This window comes from Megalops cyprinoides, chromosome 9 (genome assembly GCF_013368585.1).
Source record: "Megalops cyprinoides isolate fMegCyp1 chromosome 9, fMegCyp1.pri, whole genome shotgun sequence".
Taxonomy (NCBI): Eukaryota; Metazoa; Chordata; class Actinopteri; order Elopiformes; family Megalopidae; genus Megalops; species Megalops cyprinoides.
In genome coordinates, this window is record NC_050591.1 from 17,105,844 (window position 1) to 17,127,107 (window position 21,264).

Here is a 21,264-nt window from a genome sequence, read left to right on the forward strand (position 1 = left end):
TCTTCTACATGTGGAGCTGGTGCCTGGTCTGCTGGCCGTACTGTAGGTTTGCCTGGCTAAGGTCTTGTTAGTGTCTGAAAGAGCTGGCCTTTCCCTCTGCCTGATTGTCAGTCGTGGCATTTCATTTATCGTCAGGCTGCATTGGATTAAACTAAGTTTAATGGTCCCTGTTGGGCGAGGTGGCGGTTTGTAGAGACCGTTTCACACGCCGAGTTGTCAAAACGCTTCACGTTTGTGAAGTCCTGGCTGTTTTCTGCGTTTTCGTTTAGAGAGGTTAACACTTCATCAAGTCCTTCAGAAGTCTACGAAACCTTGTATCCAAAATGTAGGCCTTAAGCGCTGAATAATGAATTTTCTCATCCATAGCTTTCATTCTGCGCTTCGTGATTTTTGAAAAGCACCAGCTATAGTTTAACTAATTGTGAGGTGGGGATCTTTTTTTTTTGTTTAGATTTAAGTTAAATTAACCGTTTGGTGCCTAAGAGGCTTGTACCAGGGAAGTGAGCGAATTAATTAAAGGGCCACGGTCCAGCAGCCCTACGAGCATTCATCTCCAATCTGCATTAAATGAACCTCTGTCAGTGGCAGAAAGGGTCGCCAGATTTACTGAATTCATTTACATGTGGGGAGGGGAGGGTGGCCGGTCATCCCCGGGAAGGGCTTCCATAAGGAGCTTCTCAGCAACGCCTTACTGGTGTGCTTTCAACGGCTGTTTTAAACCTGCTTAGTATGCGGGTGTGGAAGAAAAGGGCAATATGAAAGGCTGAGCCTCATCTCCCGGGGTTCCCAGCCCACTGCCAGACACCAGGGAAACCGCCGGTGACATATTCCTACCCAGTGAGCTCAGCTTTTCAGGAAGTGACTCACAAACACGCCGCCGCTGCCCCAGAATAATGGATGGCACGTCTGTATAGAGGTGTATGACCGAGCCTCCGGCAGCCGGCCCTAATCTTCACCGTGAGGGAAATGCAGATGCCTGCATTATAAGTTGTCCTTGTTAGCAGATGGAGGAGAATTGTCTTGAGAACTGGCCTGCCTATTTAGAGCAGTGTTGGAATGACTGATTTGAATCATCTCATAAATGTTTGTAAGGGGGGGGGGGGGGGGCGTACCCTTGCAGATGAATGCTGAATGACACTATGAAACATTTTTAGCATTATTATTTTATCATTATTTTTTTCCCTCTTGTCTTGCAGAGCACTGACGTTTTATTTATTTATTTTTTGGGTGCAGCTTCATCAGGTTTACTCAGCTGGCATAGCTGTAGGGAAGTATACCATCTGAATTATCCGATTGGAATATAATCTCTCCAGACCTCTTAGGTATGATGAAGCGCTTGACATAGCCCTGTACTGACAAGCAGCCGTCCCCATCTGCCACAGTGCTGCCTATGGGTCAGGAAGGCCCTGGTGCTCTTGTCAGTGAGTGAATCAGTCAGTCAGCCGGTGTGGTCGATCAGTCAGTCAGTGAGTAAGTCAGTCGCTCAGCCAGTCAGTGGCCCGAGTGCCAATAGACGGTGTCCTTGAGTGCTGTCATTTCAGAGATAAGAGCATGAGCTCTGAATGTCACCGCTCTTTCTGGTGACGAAGAGATAAGACCTCGAACCACAAGCCTCGGCCGCAGGGTCGGGCCCGGACTGGGCTTGGGTGAGGTATCAAAGTATTAGACATTTGTTTTTTGTCTGCGTTTCAGGAAGGAGCGGATAAAATGATAGATTATCTCCCGATGTCGTGCCTTGCACCCAGAAACGTTAGGGGTTCTGACATTAGTCATCCCCTGTGCTCGGCAGACTGTGCTAACGCGCTCTGATGTCAGGATGAAAATAGCTCAGACACTGGGCTGTGGTTCTGTCTGATTTTATTTTTCAGCTTTGTCTCACAATCCATTTAATATACCCATTTTAAAAAGGTAGATTAATTTCAGTTGTGTTGCCAATGGAAGCAGGAGGGAAGGGAGTGAGGCTGGTGTCTCATCTCAGAAAGGACACATAGACACCTGTTCTTTCTGCCTGCCTAAAGATATGGAAGAAGCAGGTAATCTGCCTCTCTGTGTGGCTCTGCCAAGTTACAGTTTGCTCTGAAGTGGCAGCACCAACCGGACACATCAGGTGATGGTTTTTGTGCTGTTTCCTTGGTGACTCGGTGGGTATGACCATCACCTCACAGCCTCCAGCGTCTTGTACTCAGATCGGGTTCAGGTCTGTCCATGTCTCACACTTGGTCCTCAAGGGCCCCCTTCCCCCCCAGTCCAAAAAGCGTGCTGTTTGGGGTTACTGGTGTCCACAGTTTGCGAGCGGTCCACTTCTCTGTGCCCAAGGAGAGCACAGCATCTGCCCTGCTCTTTTCTTCTGCGCTGTTCCCTGCTCACATTGTTCTTGGCTGCATTCAGCCACAGGATAACAGTCATTACAGATGGATATTATATCCATTATGATACTGTATCCAGACATCAAGCACAACAGTCACCACTAAAGTTATATTTACAGAAGGAAAAAAAAGAGATAAACATTTGTCGTTATCAGCCGTTATCAGCTCTGCACCTTCCCATTGTTCTTCCCCTTGTCTTTGTTCCTGGCTGGATGATTCCCCGTCACAGTTTAGATTAATTATAGAAATGCTGCATGATTCCATGCGGTTTGTTTTTTTTTCCCTGTATGTGTTGCGCTGCTCTGAAGTGTGGATATTCACGCTGTGTGCTGGGTGACGTGCCTGGTGCTAATTGGGTGATTCACAGCAACGACTTTTCTGCTCAGATTTCAGAGGGTGTGAATTTTTTTTTCCCCGACAATTAGTTAGGAAGTCTGTTAATATGCCCAAGTGCACATTATACTTTCCTTTAATGATCTATGCAGACTTGAATCTAGCGTGAATTTGCTCTTTAAAAGTGCCATCATGATGAAGTTGTTTGGACACTGGAATGCTAACCAGAACCAGGTTGTGGGTGCAGGATCCACCTTGAGGCATGGTGGTCGAACCTACAGCAAAGCATTATGGTACTTTTCTTGTTACAGCCTTGTATGCAAAATATGAGCAAGGTGAGTCAGTGCGAATACGAGAATCATGAAAACACATGAGTAATACCTTTCATCATTGCTGGGTATTGTATCACACAGCAAATGCAATTTTTTCATGCCGACAGTGAACAGATTTTGGATGGTGTTTTTTATTATAGCTGGACACCAGACTGTAATAAAAAACATATTGATGTCATAAGATGTCTTCATAAGCTGGTGACAAATATTTATCCTTTATAATTGCATTTTAGAAACCCCCGTAGATCTGAAATAACGCAGTCTAACACCATCTCCAGATTTGTGCCATAAAAGCTTATGCTATAATAATTAAAATCTGAGCTTATGTTAATGGAAAATACATTATCTAGTCGTGTATCTGCTTGGATATATTTTAGCCATTGCATTATTGTGGGAGTAATGTAGCTCACAGTAAACATTTCCGAATCCCAGGAGCCTAGAGATTATGCCAAAAGCAAGGAAAATGAAAAAAAGGAAGAAAAAACACATCTACACCATCTCTCTCTCTCTCTCACTCTCCTTGCCTTGAATGACAAATTAGATGGTGCAGATAAAAAGCTGGTTGGTGCAAAGGAAGCTGTTCTAATCTGTCATTCATCCACTTGCAATGAGAAGAAGAAAAGGGAAAAAAAGACGTGCGTCTCCTGCAAAACTGTAATTTTTCACTTACTGCACATTCACCCCCTGGACTCAGAGTGGCATCACTGTATAACTCCTGCTAAAAGCACCTTCTTTCTCTTTTTCATACTTTTTGCTTTGGGTTGCAAATATATCTGTCTTGACACAGAACCCCCTTCCCCGTAACATATGCTTTTTTCCTGATGAAACTGATCCCTGTCTTTGAGGCGGATATTTCTCGCTGTCCATCCTTGAGTTAGACTGATCAACATCAACAGAAGGACTGATTGAATTTCATAACATTTGAATTTCTGTCAGTTCAGAGCTCCTCAAGGGTCTGTATCTCTTTACATCTGCCGGGGTTCTCTCCCAAGTTCTCTCTGGGCAATAACGGCTGTTTTATAATGTATCGGAGTATGCTATATTTGTTTTATAATGTCACAAATGCATGTGTTTGTTAAAATAGGTTGTGTTTAAAGATGTATTGATGTAAGTGCGTTTACCAAAATAAAATCATGTAAATATGGTACTATACAAAGACTTGTTATATTAGGCTATGTGCATTAACTTAAGAGAAACACGCCACTGATATGCATTGATCACAATGGTTCAATGAGCTTTTTGGAATAACAAACAGCATTTTGTATAGCTGCAGAGATGCTAGTTTTTAACATTTTAAAAATAATCATTACAAGAAAAGAAGCTTTACTCATTTGCAAGAATACCCCCCATTAAATAAATAAATAAATAAATAAATGAATAAAAGTAAAAACCTGATGAAATGGATTGTCCTGCTCCTAGGGTCGAGTTGAGGTGAAGAGGCGAAAGCCTGGCAGGCTGAGGAAGGATCGTTATTGATTCTGATTGACTGATTATGGGGGCAGAGCAAGAGGTAGAACACCTGCCCGCGTGCTGCACGGGAGTGAAATAATGAGCTCTCCTTGCTGTAGCGTGCATGCTCATGGACTCCGATATGAATTTCGTGGCAGCTAATCAGGGACCAGCGTGGAACTGGGGAGCTGGTGCCGGCCCAGAGGCAGGGGCGGTGTGCTCTGATTAGCTGCCCCCCCCCATTGATCACGCTGATGTGGCCCAAAAGCGGCCCAGTTAATCGGGGGCAGGAAGTGGGTTAGTGCTTCTCGTCGCTGCACTGCTGCCCTGGAGAGCAGGGGCTCTTTAAAAGTTAAATATAGTGTGGAATTAACACAGGGCCCCGGCTGCCTTTATTTCATGCCTCTTTTGATTTTTGGTAGAAACCTGTGCCTCAGCTTTCGGGTCAGAGCTGAAATGAGGGGTGAAAGTAATCCCGCTCCCCCGTGTGCTGTTTTTGGTAGCTGACATTCTCTCTTTCTCTGTGTTAGGTTTTTTTTTGCCGTGTGTCTGCGTGTCATGTCAGCAGCGTGCATTCGGCACGGAAGAACATTATTGTTTTCATCCTCCACGGTTTTAGTCATACTCCTACGGATACGCAAACACGCAGGCGCTCGTAATGAACGGTGTTGTGTTATTGAACTGGGACATGAAGGAACGAGCACCATAAATGAATTAGATGACAGATTCATTATCTCAGACACAGCAGCCGGTCTTTGGTGATTTTTAAGCCTAAAATAATATATATGCAATGCACCGCGGCTGAACGCCCCAGAAATATACCTGTGTTTAGTTTAGCTATTCCAGAGCTGTGTTTTGATGGCACATCCCAGGTTTCAGGGGCCTATTTCCAATCCTGCGTGGCAGATGACAGTGCTGAACATGGTGTGATAGTTCTCAGCTCTCCCATCTCCCCAGATTCGACATGCTGATGTCTGTTCATGAGTTCAGTCACCTGAAAGCTGGGTAGGCTTATACATTTCTAAAATCATGTTGTGCGTTTGATTTGACCTGAGCTCCCTTTGCGTGGCTGCTGCTAGTGTGCTCAGCAAACGCGGTTTACGGGGTGCAGGGCACATCTGCGCAGAGATTGCAGTGCGGGTGGGGGGTTTTTACTCGGAAGCACCCGCGGATGTGACCTTTGCCTGCCAGCGTGCAGCAGGGATCCTGTGCAGCGGCTACATGGGGCGTCGCAGTGGGTTACGGTGTACAGCCCCCCTGCCGGGATGATACTGATTGCAGTATTTAAAATGAAAGCAGTCAAGAGTCGCGCTGTTTTTTCTTTTTTTTTCACCTGTGCTAGCGGGAGCCGTGTGTTGAAGGGAAGGGCGGGGGGATTGCACACCTATGGAGGACCCCCAGCGGAGCCAGCCTGGAGCCTCGCAGCTGTGGCCCTCCACGGGCCCTCTGCTCCGAGGCAGCCCAGCAGAGCCTGCGGGGATTTCGCAGGAGAGAGGGCGCCGCCGCCACCCTGGCCAGGCAGGTCTGGTTACACCCCGGGCTTCACCACAGCCCAGACCTCCTCTGGTCATCAGAGCTGCACAGATCCGGCTACAGCCCGGAGCTGGAGAGGGCTGGCGCTGCTCATTTTAGCCCCCTCCCCCCCTCCCCCCCCTCCCCCAGTCAGCCACACTGCTGGGAAATTGAATTCACGCTAATGGACCCCTGGCCCACCTGGCGTGCAGTTAGCCCCCTGATTCATATTTATGGAGGAACTGTAAACGTGCCAGGACTGCCTTATCCCCCCCCCCCCCCCACCCCCCGCACAGACTGCCATATTTCCTCAGATTTTCTGGATTTTTTTCCAGTTTGTTTTTTGTGATTAAATGATGCAGGTTCTGTTAAACGAGGGACCGACTGTCACTCCATGCGCATTAGTCAGAACAAATGTACGGTGTGTGTGCTCTGTTCTGAAGAGAAAAGCCTTATGTTTGCCGTAGAGGAGAAAGCCACACTCTCTGTATTTACATGATAAACCCAGTTTAACCAGACCTGATGGAGCATAGCCCTTTGATGTGTTTTTTGGAAGGGCTTTCCCAGGTTTGTCTCAAGTGTGATAAGGACCCAGAGAGGCCAGGTATCTGTCAGACTTTTGTATTTGTTAGGCGATTGTTGATCATTAAAAAAAAAACAAAGACCAAAAAAAAACAAGGCATTTCGCTAAGTTGAAAGGCAAAGGAGAGGCTGGCATGGACATTGAGGAATGTTTCCTGAATGCTTAAAACCTGCCTTTGTTCTGCATTAACTCAAAGGAGGCGAATAGACTGCAGGAGGTGTACGAGTTCAGCAGATGCCTGAGGTTTGCGTTTAATCTCATTCAGGTGCAGAAACACCACTGATTCTGGAGTCCCAGTTTCTCCGCAGACTCTCAGATGGATACTGTGGACTACATTCCTGCCAGTCACTGACAGGGGGGGGGGGAGAGATATGCTGGAAGCCATGGTCCAGTTTTACCTTTTTTTAAAAAATTTTCCCTTGGTAGCGTCGCTCAGTTAATGTCAAGGCAGTGAAAATGGCAGCGTAGCACACCTCCATCAACACGAGCGTTCAAGGTCGCGCCTTTGGACTGAGGATGCTGTGACAAACCAATGTGTATTATTAGGTTCTCCGGAGCCGCGCACACACCGTCTTCAGTCTTATAAATAACGCCGAGACGCGGGGAATCTGTAATAAGCAGCTCCTGCCGCAGCTCACAGCAGTGTCACGGCGAAGCCGTCTCTCTCTGTTCACCAAGCTGCGCGCGCCATGACAAAAGATGCGATGATAGATTCGACTGCGCGAGGGTCTCCATGGAAATGCAGAGCACAAATTAAAGTTTGTGCGGGAATACGGGGTGGTGGGGGGAGGAGTGGGGAGGCAGGATCGCAATGTTTATTTAATGTTCCCCCGAAGAGGGAAAGTGGTAACCATCAATTATCTGCCCTCGTTCCTGGATAATGAAAGATTTTTCTGTGAGGGTACAAAGGAGCCCCCCGTAAAGAGCTGTGTGTGATGCAGTCAGTCATGTGATGCAGGGAATGGCGTCCACTCCTGATCTACAGCAGCTCTGTACTGTGTCCCTGCCATTGAAAAACCCACGGTTTCGCTGTTTCGAAACTCTTTCCTCATTGGCTGTGCTTTATGCTTGGTGTTTCCATGGGCAATGGATTGCCTGGTATCTTGTGGTGCTATGCAGTAAAATCATTCAACTTGCAGAAATTTCGACTGCACGTTCAAGGGAAAAGTGAGCATAAAACTAATAAATCTGATACCTTGTTTCTTACCTTGAAAATGCACTGTGACACATGTATCCATGTTGGCGATATGAGGTGATTGAGGAGCGCTCTGTTGTCTAAACAATGTAGAGTCTAGTTGTGCTTTGGTGACAGAAACACAGTGCAGGGATTTCTGCCTCAGAGTTATAAAGTATTGAAGAAGTTGACTCTTTGTCTTTCTAAAAGCAGATCAAATTTGTATGGGAGCCAGGGTTGCTAAATGGCGCCATCCAGGACAAGTCATTCTCATTGGGTGATTTAAGGTAAACCTTTCACAGTGATGAAGTGCCATCCCTGAGCACTCTGCAATATACAGTTCCGTCTAGACTTTCAACAGTAGCGTATGCCCTCGTATTTAGTCAGGTATATACTGAAAACTAGAACTGGCCAGGCTGCAACTACTATTCTGGCCTTTTTCCACTCTTGTTCCTCTAGTGGTAGAATGCAGTTACTGCAAGATCTGAGTAAAAAGAGTAAATGAGGGAGTAAGGGACACATTTGTATAGCTGGTTCCTCCAGTCTAAAGTGTATGCCTGATAGTGTGCTGGTTCACTGTTAGAACAAGCTCATCTTGTGCAGTGATAGTGTGTGACTCAGGCTCTCATCCAGTTTTAATCTTTAAACTGCCAGCTGCTCCTGTACTTTCATACTGAGCTAAGAACACTTCATTGCATTGTTGTGTAATTAAAATGCACCTAAATGCTTCACCTCTAAACAGTACAACCATCTTAACATGGATAGCATGTTTTTTAAAGGAAGGAAAGAACTTGAAGGTTTTTGGTCACTTCTTAATGGTGAGGAGATCCCACATCAAATTGAAGGCTTTTTTCTAAAGGAAGACTTTCTGCCTCAGCCTGAACACTGTGCTCTGTGAAGCACATGCACATGCGTACACACACACACACACACACACACACACACACACAAACACAGACATTTTTAAGTGTTGCTGTGACTAATGAAATTGGATTCACATGCACATGTCTCCTCCTCCTCCTTGAACGCCTTTCCCTGCCGTTTTTTCTTACATTCTCATCATATTGTGGCCACAGTGGGTTTTATTCGATATAGCAAGGGGTCGTCAGCAGTGCCATTAGTCAGACGTTGAGCAGAAAGCCCAGTGCCAGTTCCCAGATGGCTGTGTCCAAGCTGCAGGAAAACTGAGCCAGAGAAATCTCCTCGCCCAGACCGAAGGAGCAGCTCCCTGGCATTGGAGTGTGGCAATTCGTTAAAGCAAGAAGTTACAAAAAGCCCGTCTGTGCCGCTGTTATTGATAGGAGGCTCCCTCTGCAGTCTGTAACCAGTCCCTTTCCTCTGACCTGCTACCCGTTCCAGGCACTGATCCTTACTGCCGGTGTCATACCTTTGCCCAGTGGCATATCACCTTCAAACTGACAGAGGACCACAGCCTCTCGGCGGTCCTAGATTAGATGATGGAGTTGGCGGAGCTTCCCGCGGTGAAGCCGTTGTGAGGGAGCGAGAGCATGTCACGAGACGGGAGCGGTGGAAGGTGGTGGAAGTCGCTCCGCACGTGAACATCAAACAGAGAGCTATCAAAAAAGCCCCTGTGACCCTCGGCTGTGAACATCAAACAGAGAGCTAGCAGAGCAGTCCTGCGATGCCGGAAACGGTGCACTTCTCCCGCTGCAGTTTCAGAGAGAGAGAGAGAGAGACACTTCTCCAGGCCTCCAACATTTAATACTTTTTCCTTTATCGAATCATCTTAATACCACGAATGCAACCAAGCTTCCCAATGGGATTAGACAAGCAAACAACACAATTGTCATATCAATGAGGCAACAGAGTCTTATTATTGCTGACTTTATTACGGAATTCATCTTGGTTCATTTATATTTACAACGCTTTAAATTCTTCTTAAATACTGGCTCAGCGGTGCCTTGGGGATTTGAATCTTGATTCCATACAAGTATATCTGTCTGGAGTGACTGATGTAGTTTATAAACAGCTCTAATTTATTTATTTTTCCCCCCCGTGGGGGTCAAGAGAGTTATTTTTCACAGTATCAGACATGCAGGCATTTTCTCCGGCGGGGCGTGAGTGTAGTTATTAGGACGCGCTGTTTGTGGCACTCCCCGCCGTTGATTGAGTGACGGTTCTGAAAGGGGTGCTGTTGGGGGCCCAATCCGGACCTGTCAAAGCTGGGGGCTGTGATCTCCGCATTGTCACACAGACACGGGCACAGCGCCACCGATGACATAGGATAATTACAGCACTGTCAGAGCAGTCTTAACGCATGAGCTGCATGACTCCCTTCCTCCGCTTCGCTCCTTCTCATGTTGGCTACTCATGTTGGCGTTCTGTGATCCAGGATTGTTTTGCATGGGGTTTTTTCCCAGAGTACACGGAGCATGGGGATGGGTCCCGCCTCACATCAAAGGGCCGGGTTAATGAGCACTGAGGTAATGAGCTTTGCTAACACCTCCCCGCTTTTGCCCCCCCACCCCCCCCCCCCCTTCTCTCCAGCATTTGCTTGCCTGTGTTACCCTTTACCCCTGCGGGTCCTCTCTCATGGAAGCCTGTGCACCATCAGAGAAACTCTCCTGTCCCACAGTCTCTCTGTGGAATAGGTACAAATGAAAGGACTTCATAATGATGGCCTTTTACTTCTGTCCGACGTCGCCGGTTTCACTGATGTACTGTTGGATGCCTTGCGAGTCTGTGAAATGCTTTCCGAAATTGACATTCATTTCCTCTCTCTTTATATTCATTAAAAACTCACCGTTCTGGCTCGGCGTTGCATTGCTCACAGAACTGTGCAGTATCACGATGTGTTCTACCTGCTGGAACTGAATATGTGCAGGAGTTTAGGCGACAGCTTGGTATTTTTTGCCTTGCCTTTGGTCTGATATTTAGAAACCTTGCCATTTCTTTAACATTTCTGATTTCTTTCCCTCTGGTTTTGGTATTTTCCAGGCAGCGGAAAAGATTAATTTTTTCCTTAAATCTTCTGAGCACGGTGACCGATAAGCCGATCTATAGACTTCAAACAAAGGCACGTGTTACAATGAACCCTGTCACTCCATCACTCTGTAGTGGTTTGAAAGAAGTCTAAAATGCCTCTTTACCTGATTTATCTTCTTCTCCAGTACAGAAGCATTATCCTGACCATATATCTATTCTTGCTTCATACGATTTATGCCCATGTGAAAATTGTGTCAGTGACTGCATATTTTCAGCTATCCAATCTGAGTCATACTGCTGAATTCATCTGTAAGTACCAAGCCCTTGTTTTCTCCCATCAAATTAGCCCTGGCATAATTAGCTTCAGTACACAGTATTTGTGACAGGTTCTTCCAGAAAGCCGTGCTGAAACATCCATAGACATGTCTCACTTGATTATCCGTCTGACCCCTGGGTGGCTAATCTTCTGGAGCTTTCTTTAAGACTTGAAATCTGGACATTAAATATTTAAAACATCACTTCTATATAAATTATGTATAATTTTTTTATATAATTTGGTGATGATTTAGCCTAAACTTTGAGTAACAAATTCAGCCTAGATGAGCACTCATTGTTAAGACGCCACCATCATTTTGAGTCCTGATTCAGCCGTGAGCCTGTTGTATGGCTGGTGCAAAAGCATCTCGCCTTGCCAAGACAATTTGCCTTCCTCTGTGTTTGGGAGGAAGCAAGTATGAGCAGGAAGTTCTTGGGATTTCATTAATTTTACATCACAGGGATTGCAGTTGCAGCCATTCTTGTTAGGCTTGCTTTCTTAGGTTCGCCAAATTCAAAATGTCCTACTTGCTCTGCGTTTGGAAACACGTTGTTTTAATGGGCTGATTTTTCCAAAACGTTGCACAGTGGGTGTCCGCTTTGGTGGCTAATGATGTGACAGATTGTGCACACAGGGCTGTCTGAGGATGCCCTCTTTCTAGTGAGTCGGCCTACGCGGAGAGTGTGTCGCCTTTGACCTAAGGCGTTTCCTGCATGAGGACAGTGTGTATGCCCACAGGCTGTAATGTAGAGCAAAGGTAGAGCCACAGACACTGCCGTGACAGGTTGCTAACACAGTAGCTACCAATGTGCCCGTTGTGCCATGATGGCGTTCTTTTCCTACTCCGTACTACTCTGCAGTATCGCTGTTTATTTAGCCCCCATTTGCCCCTGCCCCCATTCACACACCCACATACACACCCTGCCCCCACACGTCTTTTATTTTGGCTGAAGGCACTGGAACGGCTAAACTCCACACAGTGTCTGGTGTGAGCAGGGAGCGCAAGCTGGAGCAGCACTGTTTTTTTTTCATTAAATACCTCAGAGGTATACATAGAAAGTCTCTGTGTTAATACAGTTCATATTATGTCTGTGAATATTACTTCACTAAATAATGAAGTACATATGTAATTTCTGATACAGGTAATATGATAATATATAATGTCTGAGCTGAGCTAAGATTTGAGAGTCACTGAGGGCTGGTTGCAAATCTCCTGAAAAACAGTTACATTCTGGTCACAGCCTGAATCGGGGCCTGTGTTCTCAATACTTGGTGCAACAATTGTGTTAAAATGCATCAGCCGAATCAATGAGTCTGGGTGAAACTCAAGGTGACAAATGTAGTCTGTCTCATTGCTACCCAGTATATTCATGTGAAAAAAATGTGTTTTCTGTGATAGATCATTCTTTTTATAATATTGCCTTTGAAGATTAATCTCACGGTTTCACTAATTAAAAAGCTGGTCCTGTCAGGGCACGTTTCACTAAACTAAAAAGTTAAGTCAGTTGCAAAACAGTTGCATTTATTGAACAAACAAAACATGAAGAGGAAAGACATAAAGAAAAAAAATTCTTTCAAATGGTGCCAGCTTCTTTGGCGCAGTGTCTCACACACAGGAAGTATGAATCTGTACATACTGTGTCAGTCTGTCATTTTTTGTTTGTGTTCAATATATGCCTCTTTTATTGGTCTGTCATGTACTGATTCTCAAGCTATAGAGGAGGTGACATGACAAAAATGTCTGTAAGACTACAGCTTAGATAAGGCACACATTACATTCGCTCACAGGATAAATTAGAAGCAGAAATAAAATCCTGCATGTTGATTGCACCCTTTTCATGAGTGCAGATCACAGAATGGCCCAGCTGCTAAAATTGGATGCATTAAAATGGGCCTGTTGACAAGGATTAATCCAATTAAGTGGTAGCGGAAACATTTCCTTTCGTTGCATTAGTTCCTATTTTTTAAACATTGTCTGGGATTTTGACTGGCCTTGCTGTTCTGAGCATGTTTTTGTGGCTGAGCAGCGCAGCTTGGAGCAGTGATGATTTCTGTAATGGAGTTTAACCAAACACTGACAGACTACAGCATGTTTGCCCACCTCAGCTCCTCCTGAACAGTCAATCCTAAATCCTGGAGGCTGAAGCACAGGGCTACTCCAGTGAGGAGGCCTGGGCTGCATAGCCAGCAGGGAGCTTAGGATAATTCTCTTATGCTTTTCATTTTACATGCCTGCTCATCTCTCCAGGTAGGATATGCTCTCTGATGAGAGCTGTGTTATTGTGCAGAGGTCCACATGTTTTGACAAAATGATGAGAATTGAAGTCATTGCTCCATTATTCACTGGCTGTTAAGTAAAATGGAGTGTGGTGCCAGAAGTAGCTGTTTCTGTTGACAGCATGTGGGTGTTCTCTCTCTCTCTTTTTCTCTCTGTTTCCCTCTTTCTCATTCTCTCTCTTTCTCTCTCTCTCTCTCTCTCTCTGTATTTAGCTGTTTAATCTTTTGTAATGTCTCTTCTGACACAAGTTTGTCTGATTTTTTATTTTCAATAGTGAAAAATATGATTCCTTATGGTTTCCACTTTCACATCATCATTTTCACAGATAATTTTCATGAAAACTGGAATGACAGTTACATTTCTACATGGTTCTCCAAACATGGTTTCTACATTCCATCTCTGTCTCTCTCTCTCTGTTGCCGTCTCTTCTTTTCTCTCTCTCTCTCTGTTCTCTGTTTTATATTTAAATTGGACAATTTCAAAGTTGCATTTGTAGTGAATTCCAGTCCTGACCATAATTGTTACTAGGCGTACAGCCGTTGACCTCCGATATTAAAAGCATGGCTTTTTTTTTTCGCAGTGCTCTGCATTAATTACTGTACGGTGAACAGGGCATGTTGTACAGAACATTAATTAGTGGTAACCTTGAGAATTCAGTGGGCTCATGGGACTGGCTAAATGACACTCAGTGTAAATAAATCTGTAATGCGCGCCAGGGTAATGGTGGCACAAGAGAAAGAGATACTTTTAATGATTTAAGCGCTGGCTCTTTTTTAATCTCAGTTCACGCCTCCCTGTGGATAGGGGAGAAATAAAAAGGAGCAAATGCGATAAACAGGGAGACTTTCCAGTGATTGGCGGAGGGAGGCGAGAGAGGATGTGGAAGCAACCTAAATTTAGCCGCTGTTAAGTAGTACTTTTTAACGACTTTTTAAACCCAGTGGTGTAGCTCCGTGCTGGGAAGCCAAATACATCAAAGACAACAAAACCTGTAAAAAAAAACAGGGTTCTCGATTCTTAAATACGGTGCCTGCTCACAGTGATTAAACCACGTGTAATGCCACATGTCAAATAGCAGCATTGCTGGATTTTCAGTGCTGAGATATTGTGGACAGATTTTGATGTCACTAAGACACACGTAATTATGCATGGAGCAGAATCTCCCAAGTCCTGTAGGTCTTTGTGCTAAGGCCAGGGGTGTTTGGATAAAAACCAAAGGAAAGTGGTTGGATGTCTCAAACATTTTTAAATCAGCCTGGTAAAACCCTACTAAAAATCTTTACCTAGCCTTCATCTTGAACCACTTACTGACTACTTTTTGAACTTTGCTGTACATATTTACTAAAAATCAAAGTCCCAATAATGTGCCAGCCCCAAGGTGCCCTATAAGAAGCACTGTTGACTATGAACAGATTTGCTGGTTGGCCCTAAAGTGCTTCATTGATGTGTTGGCACTGCAGGCAGTTGAGGATATGGGGCACGTGTCACTTAAATACACTGGTGAAATGAGAGAAAAATGGATCACTCGTATGCCATGGTGAACAGTCTGTTGGAGGAAATCATTGTCGACTAGCTGTGAGCTTGGGCTTATCTAGGTCAGCGGAACGATGTTTTTCAGAAGATGCATGCAGGCAAAAAGCATAGATCTTCTCGCTTTCTCTTCTAGGTTTTCTGATGCTCGCTGTGTGTGCGATAGATACAAGGTGAAGCCATTTTTTCTGCATATTCTTACACTGCTAAGAAAGTGCAGCCAGCTGTCAGCTTCGTCTGTTTTGACCAACTGTGCTGTGACTTCATCCACGGTGTGTCTTTTATTTTTGCATTCACGCTGTCCTGAAGGAACATGCTATTAGAATAGTACTTAATCTAACATAGCGCAAAGTCCTCAGGTAAAAAGAAAAATGCTTGTATACGGTAGCTCTGATATCTCGTCATCTCTGAATACCTCTGTAATGTCTGTGCACCTCTGGACACATAAACTTTGTTAATTATTCATAAAGGAAGGAGCTCTACAGGCCGCTGTGTGACATTGAGCGCTTGTAGTGACACATCTCTCTGCACTCCAGACCTGCAGCAGCAGTATAGGCGAGTATGTCAGGTCCCATTTGTGTGCACCTGTTTATTTGAAATCAAGGACGGTTTAGCCAGGCAAATGAAATAAAATGGGATTTAGCTGTAAGGGTGGTGCAGCAGTGCGGGAGTGTAAGCTCCGCAGAGCGTCGGTGGAATCACAGTCGTAATGCTTTATTGTCTCAAAGTGAACATCAATTACAGCCGCCAACACAAGGTCGTGCTTTTTCTCATGTTCCCAGAGACTCGACCTCCCAGAGCGCCTCTCCGCCACTCATTTGATATTCCGCGGCAAAAATGGCTATATTGAGGAATGGCTTTTCGATAGAGACCGGGGCAAGGCTTGTAAATTTCTGCTGTGACAACGGGAGAATTGAATAATCTCAGCCATGGCCGCGGGGGAGTTAGCTGAAGGAGCGGCGGGCGCTGTCTTTTTGTGTCAAAGATGATCTCCACTACATTACCTGTCCATTCTCATCTGGAGTGCCAGGCGCTCTAAGTTCTCTCTATTTTGCAGAATTAAGGAAGAGGGGTGGGTGGGGGTTGTTGGGGGGGGGGGGGGGGGGGGACTCTCTACGCGCTCCCTGAAGTGCTGATTGTCGTGGAGCCAGCACTCTGTCCCCGGCCTGTAGGGGACAGGGGGATGAGATGGACAGACCCGTGTGACGCATTTTAAATAGGTCACGCAGTCAGCAGCGCACGCTCGGGATCATCAGAATTTGCACTCTGTGTGTGTTACATTAAAAAACATCAGGCCTAACACGACCAGGCTGTCAGGCAGCGAAAGTACTCTGCCTCTGGCGGGGGGGAGGGCGTGCGAATACATTTCTGAACAGTCACGCGAGTTAGACAGGCACGCGGTACCGTTATACATTACATTAGACTGTGTTGCCATATATTCTCATTTCTCTCCGGGAGCTTCCATTTTACTCTTGGACAACTTATGAATGTTGCAATTAACATGTAAATGACCAAATGGACAGTATGTTGCTTGCTGTATAGAGGTTATACAGTTGGAAGGGATGAGTGTTTCAATAGAGCTGAAAATTAGGATGGCCTTAACTTTCAGCAGTACATTTAATTGTTGCTTTATTTTATTTATCATATATCATTGTTCCATTTCAAACTGAAAACACTGAAAAATTTTGGTTTTGTAATAACATCGTTATATTTATGTTATGGAAGGCTTAATCATAAGAGCTAATTGGATGTGCAGGTCAGAGTGCTGTGTGACCGATTGAAGCACCCACTTAAATGCCCCAAACAAGCCGACAGTCTTGGTTCTCTAAAACCACCGAACATGCTATTTTGCTGGAACTCCTGTCCTACACCCACACGACACAGACACACTTTGTTGTTGCATACATGCATTGTCCTTTTTCTGTGTGGAATCTTTCAGTATTAACAAAAGACGTCCTTTCGTTAATAGTGAAACGGGTGATTTTGAGCCGTAGAGTGTGGTGCCTCTGTTTGTGGTGCTTTATGGAGATAGATGTGGTGATGTCACCAGATAAGTTTATCTTCCCAGGACAGGGCTAGTCCCAGAGGAGCCTGTGCCTTTCACCTTTGTGTTTTTGTCAATGTACCCCACATTAATGAAAATCTCCATTTGCATCCCCTGCAATTTGGACTACAATGGGGCTGTTGTCCTCTGCTTTTTTTCCCCTCTTGTCTTCTCTCCCTGGGAGGGAATATCCTTATTTTTCTCTTTTATGGCAAGGCGGGGAGTGCTAGCGAAGGCAATGCCAAACACGATTAGATCTGTGCGCTCCCGTTCTGAATGGTTTTGCTTGGCTCCGGTCCTCTTAGGTCTGCACTTCTCCCCGCTGTTTCTGAAACCTCTACGCTGAAAGTATTGCAGGGAAGGGACCACCTGCTGTTTTATGAGCTGACATCACACCTCCTCTGCCAGTTCTAGCACTTTCGATAATGTTGGGGAAAGTGGTGTTGTTAAAGTGTCACCAGTGCGTGTGAGTTTGTAGTTTCCTTCCTTCGCACTCATTTTAAGCACACGAAACGTCACAAAAGTAATTAAAAAAACGCATGGCAACACATTTTCACCAAAGTCCTGCAGCTGTGCTGGTTTGACATGCCACAGTACCAGTAGACAGACAGCTGCAATACAAACACTGCTCAATATCTACAGCATCTGGTTTGTTCCATTATAGCTTTACCGTGGACATGGCTGAAGGAAGTCTGTTGTCTCTTTACGTAATCCTCAGAAATCCAGTCAGGAGGTTCGATTTGCACTGTGATGTGTGTGAATGTTATCCAGACGAGAGCGCAAACGTTATCCAGGCGCTTTGCTGATTCTTTGTGTGCTCTCCACCCTGACAGGTATCATCTACACCACAGACATGCTGGACCGCGAGACCAAGGAGTCCTACTGGCTGACGGTCTACGCCACTGACCGTGGTGTGGTGCCCCTGTACACGGCCATCGAGATCTACATCCAGGTGGAGGATGTCAATGACAACGCACCGCTGACCTCCGAGCCCATCTACCATCCATCCGTCATGGAGAACTCGCCCAAGGACGTGTCTGTCATCCAGATCCAGGCCCAGGACCCGGACGCCACCCCGCATGGGGAGCGGCTCTCCTACCGCATCTCCAGCGGGAACCCCCAGAACTTCTTCGCCATCAACTCCAAAACAGGTAGGGCTATGGCTTCCCATTCAAATGGGGACCATGGGGAGTACAGTGATGATGATGGCAATGACATCGAAGATGACAATGGTGGTGATGGCAGTGGCTATGATGATGATGATGGTCTTCATTATGGTGCACTAAAGGAAATGCTGAAGGTGAAGATGCTCTTCAGAGCACTTGGTCCCACAGATCTCTAAAACTGGTGTTACCCATTACTTTGGTTGGGGTTGCCTTGCCCTTGAAATCAGGAGTTGTCAGTTTTGTTTTCCAGTTTTGTACTTAATTACATGATGCAATGCTCTCGGGCTTTAAAACAACAGAGTGAAATTTGTATCTGATGGTATTCTTAATTCTGCACCAAGAGCTGGAACTGGTCAGAGAGACTAAGCCTAAAGAACAGTCATCACTCACTGTTTACACAGAGCATACATAATGTTTCATTCAAAGTAATTAGACATGTTACCTTTTCCTTGTATAAAGTAATCACCAACCACTAATGGCTGAATACGTGATTACAAAATTCATTTGAGAGGAAATGGCTTATTGTATGCTTATTGTATGTCATTTAAATTGATATTGAATTATGCCTTATTGAAGATTATAGAACTGCTGCAGTATGAATGATACTTTTTTCCTCCAGCGGAAAGTAACCATCTCAAGATTCTGTGTCAGTGATTTCTTGTCATGAGAAAGGAGCTTGTTTTTTCTGTGTTTATGCACTTGATGTACTTGATGCTCTTGATCAGATGCATGCAGCCAAAAGGCAGCTCCAAATATAGACTCCGACAGGAGGGTACACACAGCTTGCAACAGACAGAGCAGAACATCTGAGAGTGCGGATTTCTTTTGGGAATACTTTTACATACTGCTTATTGATGCTTGAGCTCAAGGACAGGAAGCTGAGGCGTCCTTTCATTTGCTAACACCCTTCACGGTTAATGTGTTAATGCATAAGATTCGCCCATTTTTTTAGCAGAGTCAGAAACTGTCTCCAGATTTGATTTTTAATCACGGACGACCCACAGATGTATGGTACACATCAGGGGGAGGTGGTCTTTTTCAGTTTGCTGCATGATTAGAGTCACTGTAAGGAAGTGTAGGGACTCTGGTGTTAAAGGTGAGGAGAAATGGGGGATCTCTAGGTCCGCTGGCACCCGGCATGAGCCACGCGCCGCATTATTTTGCGCGTAATTAATGTGTTCCTCATGTTATGGGGTGCATCAGCACTGGAGCCCACATGTGGTGACATGTGTTGGCCATTACTGTGCACATTGCATTCACATCAGAGGTCTCTCATTCTTGCATTACTGAGACAGCGTGTCTGCACGTCATCTGCGGGACGCATCCTCATCTGCCTTCTCCCTGTATCGCCTCCATATGTTTCGATGGTGCTGAGATGCCAGGTTTCTGCATCCCTAGGGTCTATGTTGGATGGGTCCAGCACATTTCCATTGCTGTCTCAGTAATGCATTCTTCATGTGTCAACCTCCCAAATGAGCCACTCCTTCAGCGATGGGGGATCCTTGGCCTCGTTCTCTCTGTCTGCCAATGCCTTCTGCTTCAGCTCTTTCACTTTCTCTGTTCATCTCTACATTCTATCCATCTCCCTCTCTTTCTCTCTCTCTACCTCTCTCTCCGTCTCTCTTTATGTCTGTCCCTCTGTCGCTCTGTCTTTCTTTGTAGTTTCTGTCTCTCTCTATATGTTCGCTCTGTCCCTCTCTCTCTCTGTCTCCTCCGCCCTCCCCTCCCCGGTTCGACTCCTACGGCGACACTTGCTGAATATTTCATTCTCGAAGCCTGGCTCCATTATAAAATTTTTATTAGCAACTCCTTAGTTCATCTGTTTCCAGCTTGAGTAATTTGCTGGGGTTTGGGGAAGGAGAATGGACGCACTTCAGAGTTTATCAAATGTCCCCGCCCTGTTCTGCAACTCCGTGGAAAACCACGGAAACAAATTTCCCCTCCGTTCTTGTGAGTGGAAACATCCAACGGTGGGTGACATCCCAAAAAAGGGGCGTAAAAACAGTTTGTGAGGAGAGTGGTGGTTACGTTCACATGATACTCATGTGTTTACACCATGGAACAAAAATGCATCCCCTTGTTGGCCTTTTCATTTGTCATGTATATGAAAACATTTGTAGTGCCCACCACACCATGAATGATTTCTCCAGGGGGTTGAGAGTAGAGGTTTGACAGGCCACAGCAGCGTGTGCCCTATGTCAATTCCACTCCTCTGTTGTACATTTTAATCATATTTTTTAGCTTCTGAATGATTTCCAGTGTTCAAGCACCCCGTACCATTAGGCTGTCAGCAGAATAGGTAGAATTGAAAGCTAGCCTGTCACACTGTTCCCAGTACTGAGAAAGCTGCAGGTCAGCACATCGCAGCAAAACCCCAGGCCTCAAGATATCCTGTAGCGGATTCACGTATTTCACTCCTTTCTGCTTTTATTTTCATGCCAAATTGGTATGACTGTGAACACCTCACCACACACTATCTGTAACACTATGTCTTTTTCCCCTCAGTGAGAAAATTGCTTTGTGGCTTGTAAAAAAAAAGACAGAATCTCAGTTGCTGGTTAGCAGTTTGATGTTCATTAAATACCTCCCCAAAGCTGAAAGGCCTGTAATTAAGAACAAATAATTGCTTGTCGTCGGCGTTTACATAATATGACAGTAATAAGTTTAAAACCCTATTTTATCTGGTGATTTGTCTTTTTTGGGGTGGGGGGTGGGGGGTTGTGCAGGAGGTAGCGTTTTAATTAACGCTTTCTCACTCAGTGCCTCGGTGGTGTGGAGAGCTGCTGAAGCCTCAAATCTCAAATTAAATAATGGAGGGAGGAAGGAGGCTCTCAGGGGGTTATTAATGACCCCCCCCCCCCCAATCTCCACACACACACACACACACACACACCAAATAATACAACCCTCCTAACATGGATGCCGTGTTTTTTTAAAGGAAGGAGAAAACTTTGAAGCTTTTTGATCACTTCTTAATGGTGAGAAGATTCCATATCTAAATTGAAGGTTTCTTTTAAGGGAAGACTTTCTGTCTCCTGAGCACTGTGCTCTGAAGCACAAGCATATGCCCATACACACACACACAGGCATACACACATACACATGGAGATTACTTGATTGAAGAGGAGGGTGGCAGTGTGGGGGAAAGCAGCAGAAGAGGGCTGCCTCTCTCTGTGCTCCTCAGATAAATGTCAAAGCCCTTCATTACAATGGTGAAAACCTTTGCCTGCTACCT

General features: G+C 45.3%; 1 protein-coding gene across 1 annotated transcript in view; it reads left to right on the forward strand.

Annotated features, from left to right (window-relative positions):
* The window catches only part of fat3a (FAT atypical cadherin 3a), a 187,466-nt gene that overhangs the window by 63,137 nt on the left and 103,065 nt on the right, over nucleotides 1–21,264 (forward strand). The window contains exon 3 of the mRNA XM_036536092.1: nucleotides 17,697–18,014. Within this exon, the coding sequence (XP_036391985.1) occupies nucleotides 17,697–18,014 (318 nt within the window). The remainder of the gene's footprint in view (nucleotides 1–17,696; nucleotides 18,015–21,264) is intronic.